Here is a 23081-nt window from a genome sequence, read left to right on the forward strand (position 1 = left end):
TGTAAGGAAGCTGGATACAATGGCCTCAAAAAAATTGAGGAGCAGATATTATGGCACTAATAAAGGGACATGGGTCTTGACAGTCCCATCAAAAGAAATTCTTTGGTTGTGGGTTAGAGTGAGGTGTGGTAGTGGACGGTGGAGGAACTGTGTACCTGTGCCTTTGAACCCTCGGTTGTGTGGTGGTAAAGTGGTTGAGGAGGTGGTCTTGCTCTGCACCCCTGCTTGGGATGCTTCCTCTTTGGGGCAATGGCATAGATACCCAAAGAACAAAGTGTTGTCCTCAAGTGAGTGGAGAGATTCATCTATCTGTTCACTGAACAGGTTAACTGTATCAAAGGGCAGATCTTGAATGGTACTCTGCTCCTCTTTAGGGAAACCAGAGGATTGTAACCAGGAATCTCTCCTCAGGACAATAGCTGTAGCCATTCCTCTGGAAGTGGAGTCTGTGGCATCTACTGTGGCCTGAAGAGAGAGTTTAGCCACTAATTTGCCTTCATCAATTAAGGACCGGAAGTTAGCTCTATCTTCCTGAGGGACCTTGTCCTTAAAATTCAACAACTTTGCATAATTAGTGAAGTTTTATTTAGCCAGAAGGGCCTGATAATTTGAAATTCTAAATTGGAGAGCGATGGAGAAAACCTTTCCTCCTGTAAGGATGAGCTGTTTGGCACACTTCTCCAAGGGTATAGTTTTAGGTGTTGCAGCCTGGATCTTTAGATGGCTACTTATGCCACTAAAGAGAGAGACAGTGGGTGAGAGAAAAGAAACTCTTCCCCCTTAGATGGAATGAAGTAGAAAGGTTCAGCCCTAATCGGGGTGGGAACACAAGAAGCAGGAGTGTGCTTCACCGTTCTAGCTGGAGTCATCATAGCCTCATTGATCTGGAGGGCCATTCACCTGAGACCCGAGGATTGCAAGATGTCCAGCAATCTATGTTATGGCTCCTGAACCCCTTCAGGCTGTATCAGGAGCTCAGATACCAACCTTTGTAGGAGCTCCTGATATTCCCTGTAGTCATCAGGCAGAGATGGTAAAGATGGGGTAACCACCTCATCTGGTGAAGATGATGAAATTGCTCCCAGAATCATTGAATACAGTTCAACTTCATCTTACTCTGATGGGGCTGGTTGGTGTTGGCTTAGTGTACTGATCCCAGGTGCACAGAGCAGGAATCCCAAGGGCCCCCAATAAAGCCAATATGAGGGATTAACTGGCTGAGGACAAACTCACGTCACTGGATACCACCTGTGTCTTGGGAAATCATATCTGGTCGGAGCATGAAACCCCAATCTCTGAGGGCTTCTGTCCTGCCCGTTGCTGTATGATAGGGTAGCAGTTCTTCTGGAACCCCTGACTCATTAGCTGAAAAAGCTGGATCCCAAACTACCCGTGGAACTGATGGTACCAATGGTTTGGTACTCAGGCTCATGGGTGGGAAAGAAGATCGGCTCTATGTCCTTGGAATAACTTCCTCCTAAGAAGTAACTATGTCTCCAAATAAAGACCGACCTGAGAGGAGGCAGGAGAGGGGATATTGTAGAACAAAAATGTCTTCCAGGGAGACATCAGTCTCAAGACTGCCCAGGGGTACGGCATGAGTCAGTTGGTGGAGCCATCACATCCATGCTTCCTGGTCACAGAAGAAGCTGGATCCCTCCGGGGCCATATCAATACTGGCCCTGAGTCTTGTCTGAATGTCAAAGGGAGTGGTAGTGAATGTCTGTCTTTCGGTTTGCACTTCAGAACCAGACCTGGAACGGACGGATATGTGCTCCGTCACATCACTTTCTCCTGCTGAAAAAGTTAATTACGACCTAAAACTTTAGGATCCCTGCACATGGACTCTCCGACTTTGAAGGAGTTGGGGAGGGATCTCTTTTCTTTGGGGCAGCTTTGGAAGAAGATGGTTTGTCTCTATACTTGTAAGAGTACCCCTTATTCTCATGAGAAGCCTTCTCCTGAGGCTTGGAAGTCTTAGCCTCAAACTCATGAGGTAGTGCTCAGGGTGGTGCTGCGGATATACAGGGATGTCTCCCCAGCCCAGATCTGATTGAGGTCTCATGGCCTCTTCCATCAGATGTTTTCTAAGTCTTAGCTCTCGTTCTGGGAGGAAAGGAGCAACAAATGCTGCACTTAGCTGAGATGTGAGCCTCACCTAGACAGTAAAAGCAGAACTGATGTTCAGCGCTCACTGAAAATGAGCAAGGCGGGAAATGCAATTCTTGGACCCCAGAACTCTGGGAATAATCATAGCCTCTCAGGGAGGATTTCCCCAGGGTAGGGGTGGGGACACTTAACTAACTAATACTTAAGACTAAAGGAGTAAACGAATAAAATACTAAAACTATTTACAATGTATTTACAGACTGAAGCAGTCGAAGGAAGAAGCTGTGGACACAGAAGATTCTGACCCAGGCCATGTGGCAGTAAGAAGGAACTGGAGAAGCACCAGGACACATTGCCCCCCTTTGCCCTCAGAACAACTGGGCAGGAAATGGACCAACAGACACTGCTTACTAAAAATCTGAGTTCAGGCGCATGGGGCACATGCACACCCACATGTGGGCTACACGCAGGGACCATCAAAGGAAGAATCTTTGTTTTTAAAATTAAATGAATATCAAAGACTGTATTTTAAATGTTAAGTTATGGACCGACCAAACAAATGTAAGGATATGAAACATACTGGAGTAGATCCTCAGCTGGTGTAAATTGTCATTGCTGTTGATTCCATTTTGTTCACTTATGCTGTACAGGAGTTAATGCTGATTTGTGACAGCTTTAGCTTTGAGTTTCGAGGGTTTTGTTGGTTTGACAAACAATTTACAGTTTACATATTTTACACATATGTCCACACAAACATGTATACACATATGCATATTTAGTATTACAATGTAGTGGAAACAATCTTTCCAGTTATACCTGAAATAAAATATTTTTTTCATTCTAACACAGCACCAATATCTCTAGCCAGTATGTTAAAGAAAGGCACTATAAGAAAATGCCTGAAGTGAGAAAATGGAAGATTAATTTAAACATGGATCTCTGTAAGAGGAATAAAAATAAAATGTGCACTTTTCAAAATATTTGGCCAATAAAAATAATATATTATTCTTGCATAAGATAAAAATGTTGCATATACTTTTCTAAATACAAACTGAATATTGTTAAATTCATTTGTTTTCTTACAATCAAATATTTTTTTCAATTCTATTTTGTTAGTTCTAACATGGCAATCAAATAAATTTTTATTTTTACACTATTACAGAAGTGCATTTCTCTAGGTTTCCAAAACCACCTTATTCAACCTTCCCCATCTGTCACCATCTGCTTCTTTTTAGCGTGTACTTTTTTGTGTGATCGCATAAGCATGTGAAAAATAACTAACATTCAGATGATTGTCTGCTGGTACATTTGAGGACTGGGCATAATAAAAGTGAACTGCCAAAATGTACTTAACACTTTTAATTTTGCTGGGTCTTGAGTGTGAGCTACATTTGATTTCCAAATTGTTTTACAGTTGGAAAGTCGATCAGGTATTGCTAACACAACAGCAAAAGCTGAGACTCTAAACAGAACCACATTAAAAAATGTATCTTCCATGACAGCCAGGCCAAATACAGATCTATGGTCCCAAGAGTTTACACATTTGACCTGACTGAATTTAACCTTGCACTGATTTTAGAAGGATGTGGTGGGGAGCTGGAAAGAGCCTATTTTGAACCCAAAGTAGACACTATCTAGGTCTTCCTTATATTCCCAGTGAACAAGAAAAAGCAGATGTCTAATACTGACAGTGGTGCAAGAAATCTCATGGGGAACAAGGAGGGGCAGAAGAGAGGAGGCAGAGCTCTGCCTCTCTTTCTTACCAGCCAATGGAGCTGAGTAATATGGAAGAAGTATTTGGAAACACAACACAACTTTTTAAGAGGGTAGCAGATGCCTCCACCAAGCGCAAAACATTTGGAAGCTGCCAGGAGTGCACTACGTTGGGATGAAGAAGATATGGCTTTCCAGAACTCTGTCTGTACTCATCAGCTAGGGCATATCAGGATAATGAGGATAAGCATACATTCCTGCTTGTAAATTCACTTGATATAATATTAATGGAAAATGAACACAAAAGAGATGCAAACACTGGCAAAGCAAATTACACTTTTTGCAAGCAAAAAATGTTCTTCAGTATTCACACGGCTCTACCACTAACAATCTTTGTTGCCATTTCTAGACCTTTAACATATCTGATATACATTGTATGTAACTGTTTATATCTGAATAGGTTTTAGTTGACTTTTTCACCTTGCTGGGGTTTCCGGTATGCTTTTCATGCTCTGCCTCACCCACTACAGACCTCTCAGGCCAGGGGTGGCCAACTTGTGGCTCCAGAGACACATGCGGCTCTTCAGAAGTTAATATGCGGCTCCTTGTACAGGCACCGACTCCGGGGCTGGAGCTACAGGCGCCAACTTTCCAATGGGCCAGGGGGTGCTCACTGCTCAACCCCTGGCTCTTCCCCCACTCCATCCCTTCCCACCCCCTCCCCTGAGCCTGCTGTGCCCTCACTCCTCCCCCTCACCCCCCAGATCCTCCTGCATGCCACAAAACAGCTCATCAGGAGGTGCGGGGAGGGAGGAGGAGGTGCTGATAGGCAGCCAGTGGGTGGGAGGCGCTGGGAGCAGGGGCGAGGGAGCTGATGGGGGGGCTGCTGACATATTACTGTGGCTCTTTGGCAATGTACATTGGTAAATTCTGGCTCCTTCTCAGGCTCAGGCTGGCCACTCCTGTCTCAGGCTGTCAAGTGAAAGCATTGTGAGCCTACAGGTATACTCATGCCAACATCCACAATTTTGAGATGCTGCATTCCTTCATTCTTTTTTTGAAATCACTAAAAGTGGAGAGCATCTCACAGAAGAACTAAGCACCCTTCAGGAGCAGGACTTATCATTGTTTCTCAATGATAACAAGTGGGAGTCTGGATGCACTGCCAGAGATATTCCCTGTTGCCCTCTACAACAGCATGAGCATGCTCACAGCCAATGCTGCAGAGCCAAACTGGACCCAATTTAGTAAATATTTCAGGTAAAATCATTTTACAGATTTTGAAAATCCACTAAAATAATTTTACAGTTAACATTTCCAGGTCTAGAGTATTTCTTACAGTGAAGCAACCAGACTTGGACAAGTACTGCAAAGAAGGGCACATTACTATTCACTATGATATAATTTAATATATTTTTCTATCCCTCATAAATGCAATCAAATATCCTATTTGCTTTATTTTTAAAATATTTGTTATGTTGAGGAAAAACATAACACTCATCACTCATCTTCTGTTTTCAAACAGCAATTCCTGCCAGTATGCCAAAAATAACTTTTTGTATACAGTCTACCATGGTATTCCTCCAGCTCTTACTTTTACCACACTGCAACTGAAAGTATAAACCCAGGCTTCGTTGCACGTTATTTTTCCCAACTGTTAGCACCGTTCCTATTCTGAAGGCTCCTTGTTAACTAATAAATGCAAACCTTAAATTCAAAAACTATTTTCCCAAAATTTGTCCCCTCTTCCTCAAATTCATTATCTTCCTGTAGTTCCAGGGCTGAACATTATTTACTATATTACTTATACAGTGCCAAAAATTTGCATAGCATTTCACAAAACAACTCAAGATTGCAAGATCATTGAGGCAATGACTCAATCTAAGTTAAAAAGAACAGGAGTTGATCACAAAAGCAGAAGGAAGTTGGGGTGTACATGTGGGTGTGCAGACAATGAGACCAAGCGTTCACTTGGGTGAATACTGCCAATGTCTTCTGGGTTGCATGGGGTTTTATTATGAAATATATATAAACCTATGGTTGATTAAAAAAAACTTATAACAAGTGACTTTTGAGAAAAAGTCTGAAAGGACGATAGAATTAAGGAATGACAGAGTGTTATGAAATAAGTTCTGGGTGTAGAAGGAAATATGAAAGGAGGCACAAAGAGGACAGTCAGACAAGGAGCTTGGACTGAACAAAGAGGGCACCAGGGAGCAAAAGAAAGTATGACCAAAGGTAAGAAAAATTTAAGTTTTAGATGAGCTCAAAAGGGAAAATCAGGAGCCTGAGTGTCAGAGGGGAAACCAACAGAGGCAATGGGAGGGGTCTGAACTGGGTTGAATTTGGGCAGTGGTGAGTGAAGCACATGATTTTCACAGCAGACTTTTGAATGGATGATTGATGTCTATCATCATGGTCAACGGGAAGAAAGTTGCTGTAGTTAAAGCATGAGATAATCAAGGCACGTATAAGGGCTTTGTGCTGTGAACAGTGAGAAATAGGTGGATTAAAAAATACTGTAGTGATGACCCCAACAAAATGTAATGATCATTGTACGAGGAGAGGAGGGAGTTAAAATGACACCAAAATTCCTAATCTGTGGGAGGAGGAGGATACTGGGGTTGTCAACACTTATAGTGAAATTCAGTGAGGGTGCAGAAGCAGATCTGGTTTGCAAGGAAGAGTGCTAAACTCATAAACTCACAGTGGACAAAGTCTGCACATGCAGCAAAGCAACCAGAAGTTGGGGGTGGGCGGGATGAATCAGTCTGACAGACAAGGGGGCAAAGGAGCTGGGTAGAAAGGTTGGAATTTTAGATGGAAATCATGAATTGGATGGAAGAGAGTGAAGAAACAGAAGGAATGAGAGGCAGGGAGACAAGTAAGAAATGCCAATGGACTAGAAGTAACAGAAGGAATGAGAGCCAGAGATGGGGCAAGTGAGCAATACAGAGAAGGAGATAAAATGATCAGACAGAATTCAGCAGAAGGCAGATCAGTGACAGAGCAGTTCTTGTCAATGATATGGTCAAGGGAATGGCTTGTGTCTTGAGTAGAGAAATTGATCAAAGGCAGTAAGTCAGATGAGGGGGGTAATTAAGAGGAAATGTGAGTCAAGAGTGCCATTAACATGAAGTTCTAAGTTCCCAAGGTGCAGGGGCTGGATGACTTTTCACTTATAAAATTTTTAAAAGGCACACTGAAATCTAGTCCAACGTCATACGAGTTAAAAGCAGTTTCAGATATTATACTTGCATCTGAATTTTCCTGTCATTTTTCATATTTTTTCCCAATCACATTTACTTATTTTCTAAAACGCTTTTTTCCCCCCTTTTTCTTTCTTTCTTTCTTTCTTTCTTTGTGAAAGACTTACATAAACACAGGATACCAACAAACTAACTACATATGAGAAAGAGTGCAATCTCAGTATGATTCCATTTGCAACTCCCCTGAACTGATTCCATAACTGTGCCCTAAATTATCAGTGTGGTTTACAGATAACTTGCAATAGATGAAACAAGAGGAAAGATTACTAGAGTACCACTAGCAGATGTTCAGATTCAAGTTCAACTGTTCGCAAAAATCATGATTTTTTTAAAAAAAATATGTAACACAGCTGTACAGAAAAGGAAGAAAAGTTTCATTCTGTCCATCATACTGCATTTGCACACTGAATAACCGTTCTGGATGATCAATAGCCTGATCAATCCAAGCTGCCTCCATTTGAAAACAGGGCAGAGTTTTTCTTTCTGTGAGGAATTTGGTGTTCACTTTGTTGATAAAATTACTCTGATTTGGACAGAGATGTCTGCATCCCCGGGTATAGGGCAATGTCTTGAAGAAACAAACAAAACAGTTTCTTTCATTGAATTTTGACCATTGACACTCAAAGTTCTGGAAGTGTTTAAAACACTGAGTCACTATCTGTGATGGGGCCATGTCCCTCTTGGCTGGTAAAGGCTAACAGAGAGATAATTTGCCTGTTGGTGGTTTAAAAAAAAAAAATCTGTCAGATTCTTTGGCTGAATGTTTGGCGTCTGGTGTCCTCAAAGAGACACTGGTAAGGCCTCTATTCAACAAATAACGACAAACTTTGCCAGTTACACAGTCTCCCTCCTTCTGTTTGAGTGGTCAAACAGGTATGCTATCTGCAGTCTTCAGATTTCCTTGATCTCAGTCAGTCTCATTTTAAAACAGGTTATGAGATAGACACCAGTGAGGGCTCTGATCACAGATTTCTTCCTATCTATGGATGAAGACAATGCACCTCATGCTGATTTTGTTAAGATGACTGGTACCTTCAACACTGCTGGGCATGAGGTAGCATTGAGCTTTCTGTGGTTCCTACCAGCAGTGGATAGAACTGTTCTGAAGTGGTTTTGCTAATTTTTATATACAAGGACTCTCACTGTGATTTAGGGCAAGCATTCATCCAATTCTAGGGCACTCTCATGCAGAGTTCTACACAGTTCTACTGTCTACCTTCTTGTTAAGATAAACTTGAAAACCAACCTGTGATCATGTGCAACTATGGAGAGACTTCATGAGCACCAATGAAGTTGCAACATGGTATCGATCATGGCCTTCTGTCTAAAAAGATTAGGGTCCACAAAAGGAAAAAGTCAGGTACTTCATCCCTCATCTCCTGGGTGAAGCCAGAATTAAGTAGCCAGGAGTATATCCCTTTAATTGTAATTGCAGATGCAACAGATTGTCATAACAAGACTGCTGACTTAGCCTCAAGGGAATGCCCTGCTATGTCCAGACCTTTCTAAACCAGAGCCTTGAATATTTGTTAGTCACTGGCAACATATCAGTCACAGACATCTTATCCTATAGATGTAATCCTATTCAGCCACCACAGCTTAATAATTAGTTATGCAAACAGCCAAAACAACTGAAAAGTACAATTTCCTGCCCAAATGGTCCAGTCTCCTGGACATCCTATCAGAAAATGCAGAATGAAAGGTCTTGTCAGCTCTTTGGTCTTTAACAAGTGAAACCATCAAGGAGCCTACCTGCTTTTCAAAGTTGCAGGGTCTATGCTATGCAGTATGTTATCTCACAGAGGTAAATTCTTGAAGTATGTGTTTTACACCTAATTGCCTTTTGTAAGCAACTGATGGTCTGTGGAAAACTGATAACATTCTTGTGACCCAAAGACCTCTTGATACCAACTGGCAGAGGGCACAGGTGTACATAAGGATACAGGGTGTCCTGGGTTCACCACAAATGTCAAGCAAGGTCTCTAAAGAAAGCCTGTGGCACTCTGCATCATAATCACTGTGAGAGGTATGTAACCACAATATGTGAGGCGTTATATACACATGCTGAAAATTATATTCTCTAGGCCTTGTAGTTGAAAAGACAGGTCACTCAAAAGCAGCGTGCCTTGAGACAAAATTCTACAAATAGGAGATGAGAGACACTTATCTCCCTGGTCTAGACCACTGTATATTGTGTGTCTTCCAATAGAAGTCTATCAGCATACTAAGTCAAATGCTAATGAAGAGCTTGCTTGCTGAGACCTCATAAGGAAATTAAAAGGAAGAGGTGAACAGCAGACAGTGAGGACAGCCCTGTTTTCAGGTGAAGATCAAAGTTCTGGTCTGCAATATCTGGGAGTGCAAAGAGATGCTCTGGTATCCTTCAGTCTGTAAAGACAGGCTGCCAGCAGGTTAGATCTCATAAAAGGGAGATCTCAGCCATCTTGGTTGAAAATGTTGGGAAAAGGACTTAAGGTAAGCTATCTTGTATGAGACCAGGAATGTCCTTGGGAGTAAAATTTAAGCTTTAGAAAGAGTATTATAATTTTGTTTTCTATGTAACAATTTATTTCCAATATTCTCTCTATCATTTGAATCTCTGGTCTTTCATAATATATTTATAGTGAAAACAAGAATAAGTGTATCTAAGTACTGTGCATTAAGTGGAGTGGTGATCCTGAGTTAAAATTAATAAGCTGGTATGTACTATTCCTTTGGGAGTAGCAAATCTGAAAGTTCTGTATGTGTTCAGTGGAACAGGGGCTGGGCTCTCAAGAGGGATGCTCAGAGGACTTGGGGGTTGGTGTGTGCCTACCATTAACCAGTACAAAGTGAGCAGGGCCTCCTGAAACCTGGAAGGTAGGGCTTGTGCTGCCAGAGGCTAGTAGAGTCAAGGAGTTGATCCACAGCAAGCACAGACAAGACTTCCTCACACTAAGGGCACATGGCTGCGAGGTGCCTCACAATCTGGGGTACCCCTGGAAAGAATCAGAGCTCTGTTTTAGCCATGCCAGAATGTGGAAAGAAGGAACATTTTTTTCTTTTGTTCTTTCCTCAGAAACATAAAAAGGTCTGTATTCTTAATCCTACTACACATTTTTCACACAGTAGGATCCTACTACACATTTTTCAATTGAAGTTAATCCTTCTTCTGTGATACCATAATCATCATCTGGTGAAGATTAAGCAGTGAAAGCAAGCCTGGTTTCCCTGCAAATGTACCTAGGAATGAAAAATTAGCAATATTCTATATACCTAAATTGGGGAATACTGCAGAAACTAGTAATGTTTCTCAAAACAGAAGAAAATTTTAGGTGTGACCACTATACATGTAATAAAGAAAGGATTATTTCAATTATTCTATTGTAGATGATACTGGACTTTTATTATATTTCAGATGATTTAGCTATATTTATAAACACACAACATTTCATAAATTTGAAAATATGATTATTGGTAGATAAAAGTTTCCCAACAGAAATAATACAGTAATAGTAACAATAATCCAACATATTGTCCATTCTTCAAAACAGTTTTGATCACCCAAATAATATACACTGCAATTAAATGAAAGATAAAACAGTTTACATTGTACAGAAAAAAGTATTCTAAATCATACCTCAGGAGCTAGGTATTCTGGTGTACCACAGAATGTTTTCATAGTAGCTGCATCTGTGATTCCTTCTTTGCAAAGTCCAAAATCTGTAATTTTTATGTGGCCATCTTTATCCAACATTAGATTTTCTAACTGCATATTAGAAAAAGCACACACAGTTAATCCTTAAGTATTTCTTAACAGGCTAATATACTACATGTCAACGAAAAAAACATAACTAAGCTATATCTGCTAGGTAACAAATTGCACTATAGTTTACTACGGTGCCATCAAGAGAGTGACTGTAGGCTCTATCAATAGACACCATAAGAGTTTGCTCAATATACTTCTTTCCCACAGAACAAAAGCAAAAAACACTTTCTAAAAATTTCCAAGACTCGCATAATTTCCGGAGGACCTATTGCAATCAGAGAATTCTTTGTTTGGCAAAATTTTATAGCTTTCTTCTATCTGTGCGTTACCTGCAGCTCAGGCTCATGGAAATGACCTTCAATTGCTACATTTTACTTACATTCTATTTTCAAATATTTAAGGAACCAGAATGAAACCTGGTACAATTCTTACTGGGAATTATCCCAGAATAATGACTAACACTAGTTCTCCAAAAGCTTCTTCTGTGTGCATAGAATTTGTTTGGACATTAAAAATAATTCAACATATATATACTGCAAACAGCAAAACATTGTTCTGAACTACTTTTCTGAATAGGAAACCTTAAACTTTCTCAGTAGAAAATGTGTTTATGAAAATGCTGATTCAACACCTGTGAACTACCTGACTTCACATCAAATAATGAATCTCTAGCATTCTCCAAGGAGATAGTAATCAGGGCCCCATGTATTCTGTGATTCCACAACTACAGAAGAATGGTGCATTAGAATTTTAGCTTTCTTTTTTAATAATGTTTCTAGTCCTTGTGGTCTAATGCGTAGCATTTTAACTAAACACAACCTTCCCCTCCCCCCCCCCACACACACTAACTCTGCTTTTCTCAAAACTGTGTAACTTTATAATTACTTTGAGTTTGTCCCAATAGTCTTTGCAAAAACAAAAATTTGATTACTTGTGTTGTTGTTTTTTTTACCTTGAGATCACGGTACACAATCTTCCCAGAATGCAGATAGTCCAAAGCAGAGACAATTTCTGCACCATAGAAGCGTGTGCGGTCCTCAGAGAACACCCGCTCTCTCGACAAATGGAAAAACAGCTGCAGGGTAAACAGCAGGGACAGGATTGTAATAATTACTGATTTAGTGGGGGAAATTAACACAAACATAAAACACCTCTCATCACCATATTGTGATGATAGATAGTGTACTCTCAGTGGACACTCAGCACTCTTAGACAGCAGCTGGCTTATCTTTTCCAGGTTTCCAAGGGGGGAAGGCGAGCTGTTAAATCAGCATTTTAATCAATATACCAATCTTGTTTAAGGCATTCTGCTTGCTACCCATTTAACCTTCCGTTACCAGAGGAAAGTAGTATGCAACAGCATCATCCTGTACTTTTCCCTCTACCTCCTCCTCCCAAATTTTATTTTTAGCTGTTGAGACATATCATTTAGACACCTGAACACGGATATTACTGTAAGATTTTTCTTCCTGTTAATTGCCTGACTTACCTCTGAACTGAGAAAATGTCTAGTCCTTAGCTGGATAGTCACCAAACAAGTGAAGTATGACATTATGCAACCACAACATATTACAGTATTTTACAAACCATAAAACAACTATCTGGTATTTTTGTAAAACCAAACCTATATATTTGTGGTATAATTTTGGTACACAAACTACACATTTTCTCGATTTGATACTCTTCTTCTGTCCCCCTTTCAGCACTTCATAATTAAAATTTTACTCTGTAGACATTTCTTAAACTGAAAGTATTTAGTGAAAAAAATTAGTCATTAAATGATGCACATTATAAAACACAAAGAAAAAGCATAGCATGAATCTGAAGTTCTGTAGCTGAATAAGCCTCTTACGAACTAGTACAAAATAATAAAATAAATCCAACTCCCCCTCATCCCCAAAAGAAAAAACTTATAGCAGAGTTAAACTGCAGAATATGACTATTCATTCCATTCACTAGATATACCCCTTTTCTACTTTAGAGATGTGGACAGATTCTTTAAACACAACCAATCTTCAAAATCCATTAGTTTCCATCTACAGACTAGTTTGCTATTCTGTATAAAACAGCTCATGTGACTTGGTATACATGGGACCCTCTTTTCTCCCCACAAATTATATTAAAAATACTAACAAGGAATAATGAATAGCAGTCCTAAAAATATGGAAACCTTCGCTGTTTGCAAGCCATGTACTGGACAAGAAAATCTACAGTAAAACTATATAGTGTTTTCATGCAGTGCTAAAACAGAAGAAATAATTCCAAAACATAGGTTAAACATAAAAGAAATGCATAATAATAGATTTAACTTACATATTACCAAAAGGTAGCTAAACAAAGTTTGAAATACTAAACATTAATACAGTGTTGGATATGAAAATTAAATTACTTTTTAAATGTTTTTTGCAGTTATTTCAAGCTTGTAGACACTTCAATATAAATTATACATTAAGCATCAATACAAATATTTTGGTCAACAACTTCCCTGCAATTATATTTTAACATCATTTTTATTTTTTAGTTGCAATCTGAAAAAACATATATATTAAGACAGTATAGCAGTCTATATTTGTTGGTCCAGGTACCTCATGCAAAATTTAGAAAACAGTTAGATACAATTTTGGATCACAAGCATTATCTCATTTTCTGTGTAACCTCCACCATTCTGTAAAAAAATTATATATTTTTTCATGAACACTGAAACTTTGTTTCCTAAGTATCTAATATGCTCCTGCTGCTTATTTCCTGCCTCACATAGCAATCTCCTTCTATGACAGCACAATTACTGGCAGTAGGGAAAATATTAGAAACTGATAATACTGGCATATCAGATACGGAATAAACAAAGAATTTATGAGCTAAGGAACAGAGACTGTTTTTATACAATGTCCCTAATATTCTAAAACAAGGGAGGAAAAACAAAATAAAATTTATACAGTATTAGAATAGTTTCTAAACAGAACTGTTTATCAAAGGTTTCCGTGCAGTGTTCACCAAATGCATAGTAAAACTGAAATTTTCTCAAATAATGTTAAAATATAAAAGTGAGATACACATAAGTATTATGTCTTAGTCGTGCTCTTCTTGTTTCACAGAAATGGAAACCAAGAATCATTCATCTTAAAAAAAAATTAAATGCTCAAAGTAATATAAAATAACGTGATTTTATTTATTTTGCTTTATAAAGCTAGTAACTAGACATTTTTCAAATTTAACAAATATATACTCCATAAAAACTATGTAGCCTTCTCCTCTGACATCTGGAAGAATCGTGAAAGAGAAGGAGATGTCTGGTTGCCCCCATATGAATGACTGTATGCAAGAGAGAGTTACAAATTTTCCATCTTCAGACTGTCCCAGTAGCTTAGCAGTAAAACTCCTCAGAACATTCTGGAACCTCAGGGGTTCAGCAATGTCAGAGCAGATAAAGCACTGAAAATAGAAAAGGTACGGATTTGAGCCAGCAGGAGTTGATAATCTACCTTGACAAAGCTTTTGATTATTTAGAGTTTGGTTTGGTTTTTTTCAAGTCCCTTATTGTAATTCTCATTCAAAATATCACATCCAAGATAGCAAGGCCAAATTAATAGGGCTAGAAACTACTTGCAATAGGCCCATGGTTGCCACAGAAGACATGAGATCCCGAGTGAAGCTAATTCCAATATCAGGTCTGACAAGAGCTCAGTGCACTCAGGTAGCAGTTCTAACAACTATTAGCCTAATCTGTACCAAAAGGTCCCATATTCACTTTATCCAAGGACGCACAAGGTAGACACGTTAAGTGAATCCATCTTTAAGAATCTCCTTCACCTGAGATTAGATAGAAAAAGACCAGTGATACCTTCTCTCTGGTACTTTCTAGATTCACAAAGGATCAAATATCCAACCAGACACAGTTGAGTCAATAAAGGATCACTCAGACAGGCTTCAGAAATACATGCAAGGTCTGACATCCTCCTTCATGATTAAATCAGTTCTTATTAGCTATCAACTACACTTTAAGCAATAGAAGCTTGTAGTTAAAATCACTGTTTGCCATTGACCCACACCCCTAAAAGAAGGCCTCAGAAAAAGTTAAGTGGCCAGCAGGTCTGGTAACAAGTGTCAACCACTTGGTCTACCAGTAAAAAAAAAAAGAATTGTCCCCCTACCTAGTGTCATTATTTATTTGTACAACTGTAGCGCCTAGGAACCCCAGACGTAAACCAGGACCCCACTGTGTGACAGGTGCTGAACAAAAAACAAAAACACAGTCCCTGCCCCAAAGAGTTTACAATCTATGTATAAGACAAGAAACAATAGATGGATACAAAACAGATGGGGGACTAAAAAGGAACAATGAGACTATATTGTTCAGCAAGGTAAGCAGTGATCTCAGCACACCAGCGGCCTAACTATTGTCAAGTTTGCCTTTCTTACCCCTCGCTAATCAATTCAGGAATACAAGATTTTCATCTAAATAATGTTAAAATTCAGGCTTACATCTCCTTTTTCCTTCCAAAAGCACAGTTAATTGTATAATAATTTATAATATAAATAAGATACAAGAGAAACAATCAATCTTTTGGAAATAAGTACCTTAAACTAGACACTTATTCAGTAACTGACTTGCAGATTTTCTTGAAAATCCTTTAAAATGACTGTGTTATAACCTAATTGAAATAGATTCATTTGACCAAAAAAATAGGGCAGGCCTTCTAGCTGAGTACTTGTCCCCATATTCTTCTTTCTTCCATAAGGCTAGATGGGTAGATAATTGAAAATGAATAATTTGCCTAACTTCACATCTTCCTCTTTGTGATTGTCTGTGAGGGAACGGTGATTTTTATCAGATTGATTTATTAATCTCTGAATGACTTCTGCAGATAGTTCTTGGTTTGTACCTTGTCCCTAAGCACTCTGTTACAAATATTCAAAATATGGACGATTTTGATCATTTACATAATCTTGGAAACAAATGTATGTTTCTGTGCCCAGAAGAGATGAACATAGCTAAGAACTGAATTTCCACTGCAAATATGTTAATGTGCTGCAAACATTCTGCAAATACATTTAAAATTGACAATGTAGGTAACATTCCTATAGTAAACTCATTTACTAGAATGACAAAAAAAAAATATATATATATATATATATATATATATACACACACACACACACACACACACACACCCTGTACAAGAACAGTCAAATTTTTATTAAAAAAATTGAGCAAATAGTCAAAGAAAAAATATGCTGCGTCCATCCAGCTCTTGGTGGCACTTTAAGTTTGGCAAATGAAGATCATGACATTCTTAAATATTGTCAAAAATACATCCATATGCTGTGATCTGAGATGACTTACTACAATGAAATATTATCTTCATTCATTGCTTCTCCATATGTTGTGAAAAGTTTAAGTTGTATTTTGAATACAGCTAAAAAGTTTCACAGTATATTTAATACAAGTCTCAATTTCTATCATCATAAAATTAAAATACAACAGAACAAGTATTCTGAAGACGGCTAATCAAGCAATGAGAAACAATAACCTGTGTAACAGTGCTGATTATTATATCCTCAAGTGCACAGGGAGACACAAAGCGAGGCATTTGGAGGGAGCATTAATAAGTATTTCTGCACACTCTGAACAGTATTAGTGGAAATATGAAATTTAAATTAATTGGGCCTGATACGCAGGTCCACTCCAGCAGTGGAAAGCAATAGATAACTAGATGAGCCTACCTAAAGGGAATCTCCAGATGGCAAAAAGCCAGTATAGAGGTTCACCCTCTTCCCTGCCCCAGTATAAGGGAAGATCCCAGAAGAAGGGGAGTGGGACAAGGATGTTCCTATTTTGGGCTGCAAGAATGGTCCCCAAGGTATAACTTAGATCACCTTTGAGGCTGTTCTAAATTATGCCTGGAACTGGACCAGCCATCGTAAAGCCAACTTTGTCCTCTATCCTGCTAGGAGTGCTCAGCATCTCTGTACCTAGCCAAGGATCTAGCCAATTTACTTTTAATTTTTAAATTAAAACATTCTTAAACTATGTACATTACAGATCATAATTAATTTTGAAAATCATGTGATCAACTAACCCACTAGATATAAATGCACAGTTCAGAACATCATTTCAAGTGGGTAGCCTCACCACAGTACTACACAAAAACAGAAATAAGCCACACTTGAAATAAATAAAAATCCTTCATTATAATTTTAAGACGTTTTAGATCCACTTTTCTTTCAATGATTTCTAGGAAGGTTTTCTTTCTATTCCCCCTTTCCAAATTTCCCTAGGCTACCCACCTAGTTTTTATTGTCTGCATCACCTTTGAGTTCCCACACCTGCACCTCAGCCTAGCACCCCTACATCTTACAGCAGGGGTGGGCAAACTTACATTGGGGTTGCAAAACTGTACAGAGGGCCAGGCAGGGAAGGCTGTGTCTCCCCAAACAGCCTAGCCCCTTGTCCCCTGACTGCCCCCCTCAGAACCTCTGACCCATCCTAGCCCCCTGCTCCTTGTCCCCTGACCGCCCCCTCCCAGGACCGCCCGCTCCTAACTGCCCCCCCGGACCCTGCGCCTTATCCAACCCCTCCACCTCCCCGCTCCCTGTCCCCGGATTCCCCCGACCCCTATCCACACCCCAGCCCCTGACAGGCCCTCCGGGACTCCCACACCTATCCAACCCCCTCCCCATATTCCCTGTCCCCTGACTGCCCCCCCGGGATCCTCTGGCCCTTATCCAACCGCTTCCTGTCCCCTGACTGCCCCGACCCCTACCCACACCCCTGCCCCTAACCACCCCCCTGGACCCCACGCTCTTTCCAACCCCCCATGCTCCCTTTCCCCTGACTGCCCTGCCCCCTATTCACACCCCCGCCCCCCTGACAGACCCCCCCAGGACTCCCACGCCTATCCAACTGCCCCCTGCTCCCCATCCCCTGACTGCCCCCTGGGACCTCCTGCCCCTTATCCAAGCCCCCCAACCCCACCCCCCCGCTCCCTGCCCCCTTACCATGCCACTCAGAGCGGCAGGACTGGCTTATTGGAAAGACCGGGAGGTGGACGGGCGCAAGTCACACTGCCGGTGCAGCAGCGTAACGACAGGAGAGGGGGGACAGCAGGAGAGGGCTGGGGGCTAGCCTCCCTGGCCGGGAGCTCAAGGGCCAGGCAGGACGGGCCTGTGGGCCGTAGTTTGCCCACCTCTGTCTTACAGCATGGCATCTGAATGTGTGTTGTTGATAGAGCAGGCCTGCTCCTCTCCAATTACAGAAATTCTAATAAGCACCAGAAAAGAATGAACAAGGCAAACCTACCTGGAAAAATGGACAAGGTTTTCCCACTGGTGTCATCAAAAATCAATGGTACCAAAACATTCTTTGATCCCTCATGTACTCACCTACTTACTTAAACTAGGAGATCTAGGAGTAGATAACGTTTTGGGTTGGGATACTGATAGATTCAGCAGACCTCTGAATCAAAATTGTCTGGACCACATTGGAACTATGAGGATTAGCTTGGCCGAGTCCTATTTGAGTTTGCAGAGCACTCTGAGAATCAGAAGAGTTAGGGAATAAGCATATAACAGGTCTCTTGATCATGTTATCAGGAACATGTTGACTGTGGATGCTGGGCTCATTCTACCTCTCGAGCAAAATCTTGGACATTTCTTGTTATAGTGAGTGATTAAGAGGTCCATCTTCAGATTTCCCCAGTCCATAAAGATGTCCTCCGGTATCTTGTCTTTAATCTCCCACTTATAATTTGTGAGGAAGTGTCTGCTGGGGTTGTCCACGAAAGTGTTACGCTGTCTAGGTAAGTGTACTGCCACCAGGGATAGCCAATGTTTCATGCACCAGTTCCTGGCAGAATGGGAGAGATCTGGCTCCATCCTCTTTGTTGATATAAAACTTGGTGGTCATGTTGTCAGACATGATTTGCAGTGACTGCCCTTCTATTAGGGCAGGCCTTCCCTACAGCTCTGAGCTATAAGAAACTGATGTGTATTCTCTTCTCCCTTGGGGACCATAGACCCTGTATCTTTAATTTGTCCAAGTGGGTATCCAATCCTAACAAGGATGTGTCGGTGTTCATGGTATTGGATGACAGCGACACCCAGAAGGGGACACCTCTGCAGGCATTCATTGGGTTTTTTCCCCACCATGTTGGTGAAGACAGAACCCAGCGTGGGATAACACAAGGCATACCCAGGTGATATTTGGAGGATGTATAAACCAGCTTGAACCAAAAAAGCATGCAGTGGAAGTGAAGTCTGGCATGCAGTGTAACAAAAATGTAAAAGGCGACGTGTCCGAGAAGTGTGGAGATATAACCTTACATTGGTACATGGAAACATGGGTTTCCCTCGTATTGGAGAATTAGGGTAGACAGGTTCTTGACTCTGTCCTGAGGTAGATAGGTCCTGGATGTGGAGGAGTCTAGGAGTGGACCAATGAATTCAATCCTCCGACCCTGAACTAATGTTGATTTCTGTTTGTTGACTTTTAGGGCTAAAATCTGAAAGACTACGGTGCGGAAGGCTTCAGAGGCCTGCTGAGATTTCCCCCATATGAGCCAATTGTCCAGGTAAGGATACATGTTGATGTTGCATCTTCTCAGAAAAGTTGCCACGACTGATAGCAACTTTGTAAATACAGTTGGTATCATGAAGAGTGCAAAGGACAACACTCAATACTGATAGTGGTCCTGGCCCGCTGTAAACCTTAAGTACTTCTTGTGAGGTATAATGATGGCGATGTGAAAGGATACATCCCAAAAGGTCGAGAGAAGCAAACCAGTCTCCGGAGTCCAGAGTCAGGATCACTGATGTGACGGTGACCACCCTGAACTTCAACTTGTGAATGTGTTGAGGATTCAAGGATCAAAGATGGATTCCTTTTTCTTTAGAATAAGGAAATAGTTGCTGTAAAATCCTTTCCCCCTGCATTGCGTAGTCTATCACTCCGAGAGAGAGGAGCATGAGGATCTCTTGATGTAAAAGATTCTCTTAAGAAGGGTCCATGAAAAGGGATGGGGAAGAGGAGTTGGGTGTAGTAACCATTGAAATCTGCTGGAGTGCCCATGTGTTAGTGTCTCCATGGCCCTTTGCTTTGTAGTGATAAGGGACCAAAGGTGCCTGGAGTGAGCTAAATGATTTCTGAAGGGAAGGACTGAAACGTCAGGAGTCACACACAAGACATGTCTCGACCATCACATCAAATCGAGTATTTCTAGGACTCTGAGGCTTGGTAGGTGTGAGAGGAAGCAGCGGGTGGTTTCCTCCTGTGGAAGCACTGATGTTTCCTGGGTGGCCCCAATGTCCTTTGGTGATAGAAGGATGGCACAGTTGTCTCTGTGAAGTATAAGGCTGTTTGATATATCTTCTCTTAGGAGCTGGTGTGTACACTCTGACGGAAAGTGAGGTGGCTTGTGAGTCCTTCAACATATGGAGTGCTCCATCCATCTTGGAACTGAATAATTCAGCCCCTTCAAAGGACAGATCCTCCACTTTTGTTTGGACTTCTCTGGGAACCTCAGTCCCAGAAGCCAAGATGCCTGTCGCATAATAACTGCCATTGCCATAGATGTGGCAGCCTATTCACCACATCACGTGCTGTTTGCAGACTTGTCCTGGATACTAGCTGGCCCTCATTGACTAGCAATATAAATTCCACAGGACTTTCATTTGGCAGGTTACTACAAAGGGAAACAGCCTCTAACATATGTGGAACTCATACCTGGCCAATATGGCCTGGTAATTGGACACATGGAACTGTAGGCTTGCCGAGGAGTAAAGCTTTTCAAACACATAAATCAGTCTCTCTGGCTCTTTCTCCTTTGGTGTGGGCCGGAATTGTTTTACCGTTTCATTTGCCACTGTAACTACAAGGGAGGATGGCACAAGATGTATGTAAAAGAATTCCACACCTTAGGAGGCACATGGTATTTACAATATGCCCTACAAAAGATAGGGGATGCTGAAACAGACATCTGCCACAGACTATTGGCAGGGTCCATAATAGCCTTGTTGACAGGGAGAGGGCTATTTTTACCATTTTGAGGCCTAGAGTATGTTCACTAACTTGTGTGTCTGCTCCTGTACCTCGTCAATAGGGATTTGGCGGGCCCCAGTCACCCTTTGTAATAGGTCTTGGAAACCCCTGCAATCATCCAACTCTGGGGTCATTTGTGGCATTACAGCATCATCGGGGACAGGGAGGATGGAGTTGCCCAGACTGGGAGGTTGCCCTCTAGGCCTATTCTTTCATTTCTTCCTCCACTACCTGCGACTGGAGCAGAGCCAGGAGGGGTGGTTGGGAGGTCTGTAGAGCTAATATTGTGTGTGAAATAACCTTCTGGCAGTGCTGTTTGTTGCCTCTGGCTAAAGTTGCTCTGAGCACACCAGGATCCCCAGCAGGACCATGGGGCATTGGCAGATAACAGCCTGGAGACCAGGGGGTAGGGAACCATGAGTCATGGTTTTGAGGCTTCCTGTAGCTCTCTTGTGAAGAGTGCTGGACTCTCTATATAACATTGAGTAAAGATATTATTGGTATGGATCGTCCTCACTCTCCAACTCTAAAAGATGCTGAGCTCCAGGGGCCAAGTTGTGTACCTTGATGTGTTAGGGACTGACAGTGCCATACCTGTGCATAGAGTGAGTGCCCCAGCATTGCTAAAGTTGACACCAAGTAAGACTGCAATTTCAGATGTATCTGCGGCTCTATGGTGCTGTAAGATGAGGTAGTATGAACAGGTAGTATGAACATGACAGTGTCTCCCATGGTCAAGGAGGGAACCTTAGTGTGCAGCCCTGGTTGACTTGGCTCCAGTGCCAGGAGGATTGGCACTGGGGCCATAGAGACAGATGGCACCAGGGTTAGGCAGAGGTCTTTTCCAAAGGAGTGGATTTGGTGCCAGGCACTTGGGTGCTATTTGGTTGGAATTGGCATGAGAGTGAAATTCAGTGGGAACCATGCTAAGCCAAGCTGTATTAGAGGATTTTTGGTGCCACAGGGAGGTATTCCTCTAAAAGGAAGCCTAGGTAAGTGACCTACCTATGGGGCTCCTGGTCCTTTGCAGTCTATCAGAGGAGGATGCCGTCTTTATAATTGTGGTCTGAGCTGCCACCACCAGGGCTCTTTAAGGCAGAGACCCTACACTTGCTCTCTTGGGCTCCAAAGGTCCCTTTATGGGTGGGAGGGGTTGGGTCCTAACAAGCCCAGTTGAGAAGTGGGTCTCATAGACTCAGTCATCAGGAAGACTTGAATGCAAACCTCTCTCTCTCTCTGTCCTTCCTGGCACAAGAACTGAAGGACTTACAAACTGCATATTTGCTGGAAAAGTGTGAATCTCTAGCATGAGGAGCAGTGCTTGAATCCAGGAGAACCAGATGACACCCATACCAGTAACAAGTAAAAATTTAAGACATTAACAATTACAACAGTCAGATAACTATGTCTATATATATATTGACTAACTAAACTATAAAACCATTAAAGCTAAGAACTAATATAGAAAGGCTGGCAGTCTCTCAGACAGTCAGAGCTCCGTCTCCAACCTTTTAGGCAGAGACACAATGGCTGTGCGGTGGGGCGGCTGCCCCACACAGGCAGAAGAAGGGTTAAAGCAGCCTTGGGAATGCTGTGCGGAACCCAGCCAATTAGGATAGGGCTTATTGAGGCAGCCAATAGGGAGAAGGCTTAGTACAGAAGCCAATCAGGGCCAGGCTGGCCCATATAAAAAGGGCTGCTGAGCAAAATAGGAGCAGTCTCTCCCTAGAGGCCAATGGAGGAGGACTGACTGCCTTGTAGGGGGGTTGAGAGAGAGAGAGCTCCACGGACACAGCAGGGCTGGGCAGAGTCAGGGGAGGAAGAGGGAGCCCCAGCCTGCCGGCTGCCAGACTAAGGCCTTGATTCCAGGGCAGAGAAGGTGCTCGAGCTGCAGGGAAGTGGCCCACGGAAACAGGTGGTGAAGCAGGAGGAGGAGAAATATGTGGCTGCCAGCTATGGGGTCCCTGGGCTGGGACCCGAATTAGCGGACAGACCTGGGTCCCCCTTCCATCCCTCCCACCGAGGGGAGCGGCCAGTGCATTGACTGCAGTTTGCCACTGAGGCAAGTGGCTAGACCAGAGACTGAAGTTTGCCACCAAAGCAAGTGGCTGGACTGAGGGCTGTCGGGTCCCCCAGAAGCGGGGAGAGAATTGGAGGGCTGTGTCCAGAAGAGGATGCCGCGGCCTGGGGAGCAACGTGGGTCCTA

General features: G+C 41.9%; 1 protein-coding gene across 1 annotated transcript in view; it reads right to left on the reverse strand.

Moving 5' to 3' along the window:
• AKT3 (AKT serine/threonine kinase 3) overlaps positions 1 to 23081 on the reverse strand; it is a 256937-nt gene that overhangs the window by 55137 nt on the left and 178719 nt on the right. Inside the window, exons 10-11 of the mRNA XM_077811875.1 lie at positions 11792 to 11914; positions 10711 to 10839 (exon numbers count right to left, since the gene is read on the reverse strand). Of these exons, the coding sequence (XP_077668001.1) occupies positions 10711 to 10839; positions 11792 to 11914 (252 nt within the window). The remainder of the gene's footprint in view (positions 1 to 10710; positions 10840 to 11791; positions 11915 to 23081) is intronic.

Source organism: Eretmochelys imbricata, chromosome 3 (assembly GCF_965152235.1).
Source record: "Eretmochelys imbricata isolate rEreImb1 chromosome 3, rEreImb1.hap1, whole genome shotgun sequence".
Lineage (NCBI taxonomy): Eukaryota > Metazoa > Chordata > Testudines > Cheloniidae > Eretmochelys > Eretmochelys imbricata.